At 43.6% G+C, this 7607-nt stretch overlaps 1 protein-coding gene across 1 annotated transcript in view; it reads right to left on the reverse strand.

The window, feature by feature from the left end:
* Positions 1-5465: 5465 nt before the first annotated feature.
* The window catches only part of LOC311308008 (homeobox protein PKNOX2-like), a gene marked incomplete at both ends in the record, with an annotated part of 28272 nt that continues 26130 nt past the window's right edge, over positions 5466-7607 (reverse strand). The window contains 2 exon segments of the mRNA XM_084436926.1: positions 5466-5513; positions 5515-5735. Coding sequence (XP_084293052.1) covers positions 5466-5513; positions 5515-5735 — 269 coding nt within the window.

A 7607-nucleotide genomic window follows, 5' to 3' on the forward strand; every position in this document is an offset into this window, starting at 1 on the left:
TACAGATAGGATAGTATATGTAACCAGTACAGATAGGGTAGTATATGTAACCAGTACAGATAGGGTAGTATAGGTAACCAGTACAGATAGGGTAGTATAGGTAACCAGTACAGATAGGGTAGTATATGTAACCAGTACAGATAGGGTAGTATATGTAACCAGTACAGATAGGGTAGTCTATGTAACCAGTACAGATAGGGTAGTATAGGTAACCAGTACAGATAGGGTAGTATAGGTAACCAGTACAGATAGGGTAGTATATGTAACCAGTACAGATAGGGTAGTATATGTAACCAGTACAGATAGGGTAGTATAGGTAACCAGTACAGATAGGGTAGTTTATGTAACCAGTACAGATAGGGTAGTATAGGTAACCAGTACAGATAGGGTAGTATAGGTAACCAGTACAGATAGGGTAGTATAGGTAACCAGTACAGATAGGGTAGTATATGTAACCAGTACAGATAGGGTAGTTTATGTAACCAGTACAGATAGGGCAGTATATGTAACCAGTACAGATAGGGTAGTATAGGTAACCAGTACAGATAGGGTAGTATAGGTAACCAGTACAGATAGGGTAGTATAGGTAACCAGTACAGATAGGGTAGTATAGGTAACCAGTACAGATAGGGTAGTATATGTAACCAGTACAGAAAGGGTAGTATAGGTATGGTAACTGTGGGACTGGTACAGTAGTGAATGCAATCCAAGGCTGGTACCGCAGCTAAGCAGATGATGAAGTAGAAATGGTGCTCAGAGAGCACAGACCTCCGCCCCTGAATGCATTTCGTGGCTCTGTGCACGCTGAAATGGAATGTGTTCTAAGTTGGCCCATGCTACACCCCTCCACTGAGTTTCATGAAAAGCAGTCCGGCAGTTTTTGTGTAATCCTAGTCCAAAAAATGAGTGGTGGTGAATGGGCGACCCGGCTGTGTTTGGACGGCTTGTGGAAACGCACGGTGAATCGGATCCACTCCAGAATGTGATGGTTTGTTAGGTCACCTATGCTACACTCCTCCACCAAGTTTCATACAAATCAGTCTGGTAGTTTTAGCATAAACCTGGTTTAAAAAATGAATGGAGATGAATGGCCGGCCGTGTTTGGCCGTGTGACCCTGTAACCCTACAAACTCACTTACTGTATGAGGTGTAAGTTAGCTACATAATTTTCCGGTAACACTTTATAATAAGTGCACACTATAAATCATTTATTACTTAATTTATCATTTATAAAGTGCATTCATTATCATTCATTCATTATCACACATTAGTAAGACATTTATTAACATATTTATCAAGGTTTTATTCTTCATTAATAAGGTAATGTAAAATTTGTTTATTTTCTGTTTTTTCATACTTAATAAACAGTGTATTTACAATTTGTAAATTATATACATCAATTACAAACAAGTTTTTCATGAGTTGTCAATGGTTCATCAGATTGTTTATAACGTGGAAGTTAATGATTGACAAACTATTCATAGGTACTTAATGCATACATTTATCCATGTAATGAATTGGACATGCACACATGATTAGTAAGTGGGTTAATAGATGCTTCATAAACACTTTATAATACTGTAATTCATGATGAATTCAAGTAGTTCTAAAGCATTTACTAGGCCGTTGGTAAAGTATTATGTGGATTGAGGGGTGGAGCCGAGCTACACTGGACATGGAGTAAGCGAGAAAAATAATGCATTATGTTAGTTGTATTGTAATGTCTGATAGATTAACACAATTACAATTAAACAGGCTATTTGCTCAATTTGTATAACAGTAATATGCTATTTACTGTGTCCAACGGAGATGACATAATCCAAGTACTTTGCCTTTTATGAATTTTCTCACAAATTTTGGAATTAACTAGCTCAATTCACATAATCCCAAATAAACACGAGTAAATACTCCTCAGTTACCAACCTCTATTCATGACATCCTGCGCAGAGCAGTGTGGAGGAACTGAACACACGTGATGTGAGGAAGGTGACGTTCGGGGTCGTGTTGGGAGAGAGGACTTCTACTTTATAATGTCTCAATCCTAAAACGGGAATCCTGCTGAAAAATAAATCAACCTCAACTACTGCCTGGCGTCCTGCTACTGTACATCACCAGGTGTGTGTGTGTGTGTGTGCGTGTGTGTGAGAGAGAGAGAGAGAGAGGGGAGAATTTGAGGACATATTTTAACATCTCCCTCATCTCAATATTTAGGGTACTTACCTCCCTTGCAACATTAACACTTGCCTGATAAAACAGGGCTAAACATGCATTTTCCCTTTACTACTCCTTTAAGTGCATGAGGGCTTAAGGCTGTCAAATCGTCAAGTGCATAAAGGCTCTCTGGCAGACATTTTGAGCCCTTAATGCCCCCTTACCGTAAATCTGCACTTCACCCCCCTCCCCCCCGCACACCCCAGTTCAAACCCTGTGTCTCTAGCACCCCCACACAGGGAGCTGGCTTTGCTCTAAGTTTTGTTTTCATTTGTGAATCGGATCTGCTTCAGTATTGAATGGGTTCTAAGGTGGCCCATGATACATCCCTCCACTGAGTTTCATACAAATCGGTTGCGTAATCATTGTCCAAAAAATGAATGGAGGTGAATGGTCAGTCCGGCTGTGTTTGGGTGGCACATGGACCTGACCCGTGACTTGGATCCGCTCCAATTTAAAAGGTTGTAAATTGGCCCATTCATGAAAATCGGTCAGGTAGTATTTGCATAATCCTGGTTCAAAAAATGAATGGAGGTGAATGGCCTGCCGTGTTTGGGCGGCCCGTGGACCCAACCCGTGCTTCGGATCTGCTCCAAAATTGAATGGGTTCTAAGATTTCCCATGATGCACCTCTCCACTGAATTTCATAAAAATCAGTTTGGTAGTTTTTGCATAATCCTAGTCCCTCTACATAGTCATAGTGTTCCTCTACAGGGAGAACCGAAAATGGTTCTAGGCAGCACCTTGTTTTCAGTGTGCTGTTCTGCAGCATCCTGGTCTTTTCAGACACTCTGTATTTAAAAGATGAGTTTTGAACCGGATTAGGAATGTCAGGAGGGCTGGTGGGTGGTACGGTAACGGGCGCTAGCGTAGCCAAATCACAGGCTTGATCAGCAGGGCGGGGAACTACAGACATCACATGATAATGAGGGGGTTGGACAACATCAACATCAGTCAGACCGCTGACTGAACATGATCTGTAATCTCTCATGTTTATATGGGGTTGGGAGGTGGGGTGGGGGGGTGTAACAACACACACGCACACACACACAGACTGTACACGCACGCACACACACATACACACACACGCGCAAATACACGCACACATACACGCACACACACATACACTACACGCATGCACACACACACACACACACACACACACACACACACACACACACACACACACATACACCCCAGATAGCAAGCGGATCTGGGCCATATACAGGCCAGATCTGGCCCTTGTGGCTTAGTTCCGGCCCAGATATGGCCCAGAATCATTACACATCCGCTTGCTATCTGGGACACATACACACACTAAAAACGTTCATTATTCAACCAAAAATCTAAAATCTTCCTTTAGAATGGAACCATAAAATGCTTTTTGGGGAAATCAGTCAATATCAAATAATAATGAGCAAATGGCACAACGCGTTAGCTTTATCTTCTTTAATTAATAAAATTGGTCTATTGAAACACAATAGATTATGACAACAATGTGTACAAACAAAATAAAAAATATTCCTTATTGTCACTTGCTCTGGAAGAACCGTTTAAAAAAAAAGAAAGAAAGAAAAGCAATCAAGAAAGGAAGAGTAATGAGTAACAACTTCACAAAGAACAATCTGTCGAAACATTCAATAACAGCTTCATCTTCTCTTCTCGAGACATCACATGGGAAACGCTTGATCCCCCCGTTTTGCTGCGATTTCATCTGAGCGCAAAACTGAGAGGAGCGGAAATAGATTTCACAGTTTCTTCAAAATCTTTCAGGTACAACAGAGAGAGACCGTCCGTTGGGAACGGGACCGCGCTCTTCACAGGCGTCCGTCGAAACGGTCTCAAGTCTTTGCAAAATGTTTATGAGTGAAAGACGTTGGTTGCGTCGATCGAGGACCGTGAGTCTTTGTTTTCTCTCCGTTTGCGTGGTTCCTCGGCTAGTCCGTGTGCCAGTGGAGACGTCAGGCCCCTCGCACGACTTCTCGTTCCAGCAAAAACGAAATGTAATCTATTGAATTGCTCTACACAGAGAGAATTTCATAACAATTTCGCTCTGGACTGGACGAAACTTTAGCCCATGTATTTCTGAGTCAGGTCTCACAAATCTTCGCTCCCGAGGATACGAATATTAATCTATTGAATCGCTCTCCACTGAACGATTTTCTTATCATTTTCATAAAACCCTAACCCTAACCCATCCGGGGATCAGGCCCGGCAGGGCAGTCGTTTTTTGGGAGGCAGTCGTTTCCCCGGGCGGTTCAAATACACGGGCTAAAGTTTCGTCCAGTCCAGAGAGAAATTGTTATGAAATTCGCTCTGTGTAGAGCGATTCAATAGATTACATTTTGTTTTTGCTGGAACGAAAAGTTGTGATATATGGGAGGCAGTATCCCTCAAGTTCTCCTCCCTTCGTTGCTCCTCCCACGACATTTCATCACATTGGGCTGAACACAAGTGTGTACTACCACTGGTTACGTGGAGAACGAGCTTTGTTTGTACAGAAGACCTGCGTGGCCTCCATAGCCAGGAAGCAGCGGCGGCCATTTTGTAGTGCTTTCGTCAAAGAAGTGTTCGCCTTGAAACGTCTTCTGACAGCTACGGGAAACAAAGGAATAAATATGCAAGCCTTCAACATCAAATGTCAAACAGAAAAACTAACGAACATAGTTTGTGCTGTCAGTTTACTGGTTTACTGATACCGTTTATTTTTTTGCTCTTGGACGAAAAAATGTTTTCATTTTCTAAAAAAAAAAACATGCTAGAAAACATCTATTTAGTTGCGGCGATGAGTCCGCGTTGACGTTTATGTAACGACGTAGTGTACATCTGGCGAGTCTCAAAATGAACAGCCGTGCTTGGATGGAGTTCACCTGAGAACCAAAAGGTCATTGGGACAGGACTAAGGCGTGGACGATGGCAAGCGGTGGTGACCGGGCGCGGTGGCCAGGTGCGACCGTGAGACGGCACGTTGTTTACAATTAAAACCACATTTGAACTCGTGAAATCCTTCATTGTCAAAGTCAAGAATTGTACATTTTCGCGACAGAGGAAAGAAACAGTCTTCCTGTCCGCCATTTTCACACTCTTCACGGGAGTCTCTCTGAGTCTGAAAACGGTCGGTTTGTGTTAGAAAACAACGCTGCGTTTCGTTTGAGCTTGAATAGGACGGCGTCGGGGGCGTGTGCAAGGGTGGCAGGAGTCATAGGGTTCAAAGGTCAACCGGGAGTCAAAAAAGTTGAGTTGGTCTTCCGCCGTTACTCCAGCCCCCCTCTGTGCTCCATGTCCAGGTCTCTCCTCCCGCCCCGCCCGGCTGCACGCCTGTCTTCCTCCCTCGCTCTCCTCCTCTTCCTCCTCCTCCTCCTCCTCTTCCTCCTCCTCCATCCCCTCCTCCTCCTCCTCCTCTTCCTCCTCCTCCTCCTCCTCGGTGCCGTCCATGGAGTCGTCGCCCCCCAGCATGGCCCTCTGCATGGCCAGGGTGGCTGAGTCCGAGGAGAGAGGCTGCAGGGTGTCCATGTTCAGAGGGCCTGGGGGGGGCAGAGGGCACGGTTAAACACACACACACACACACACACACACACACACAACACACACACACACACAAACAAGCAACACACACACACACACACACACACAAACAAGCAACACACACACACACACACACACACAACACACACACACACACACACAAACAAGCAACACACACACACACACACATGCAAGCAACACACACACACACACACACACACACACACACACAAACAAGCAACACACACACACAGACACACACACACAAACACATGCAAGCAACACACACAAACAACACACACACACATACACACACACACACACAAACAACACACACACACATACACATACACAAACAACACACACAAACAAGCAAAACACACACACACACACAAACAACACACACAAACACACACTCACACACGCACACACACACACACATGCAAGCAACACACACAAACAAGCAACACACACAAACAACACACACACACACAAACATGCAACACACACAAACAAGCAACACACACAAACATGCAACACACACAAACAAGCAACACACACACACACACATACAACACACACACACACAAACAAGCAACACACACACACAGACACACACACACAAACACATGCAAGCAACACACACAAACAACACACACACACATACACACACACACACACAAACAACACACACACACATACACATACACAAACAACACACACAAACAAGCAAAACACACACACACACACACAAACAACACACACAAACACACACTCACACACGCACACACACACACACATGCAAGCAACACACACAAACAAGCAACACACACAAACAACACACACACACACAAACATGCAACACACACAAACAAGCAACACACACAAACATGCAACACACACAAACAAGCAACACACACACACACACATACAACACACACACACACAAACAAGCAACACACACACACAGACACACACACACAAACACATGCAAGCAACACACACAAACAACACACACACACATACACACACACACACACAAACAACACACACACATACACATACACAAACAAGCAAAACACACACACACACACACACACACACAAACAACACACACAAACACACACTCACCCACACACACACACATGCAAGCAACACACACAAACAAGCAACACACACAAACAACACACACACACACAAACATGCAACACACACAAACAAGCAACACACACAAACATGCAACACACACAAACAAGCAACACACACAAACATGCAACACACACACAAACAACACACACACACAAACAAGCAACACACACAAACAAGCAACACACACAAACATGGAACACACACAAACAAGCAACACACACACAAACAACACACACACACAAACAACACACACACAAACAAGCAACACACACACAAACAACACACACACACAAACAACACACACACAAACAAGCAACACACACACAAACAACACACACACACAAACAACACACACACAAACAAGCAACACACACACAAACAACACACACACACACAAACAACACACACACACAAGCAACACACACAAACAAGCAACACACAAAAACATGGAACACACAAACATGCAACACACACAAACAAGCAACACACACACAAACAAGCAACACACACACAAACAAGCAACACACACACAAACAACACACACAAAAACAACACACACACACAAACAAGCAACACACACAAACAACACACACACACAAACAACACACACAAAAGCAACACACACGTCTTATAGTGGTCACATTATTATTAATATGTGGTGTGACTAAATGGGTGTTAGAATGATGGAACAGACCGACAGACAGACAGACAGACAGACAGAC

Source organism: Borostomias antarcticus, assembly GCF_949987555.1.
Source record: "Borostomias antarcticus genome assembly, chromosome: 1".
Classification (NCBI taxonomy): Eukaryota; Metazoa; Chordata; class Actinopteri; order Stomiiformes; family Stomiidae; genus Borostomias; species Borostomias antarcticus.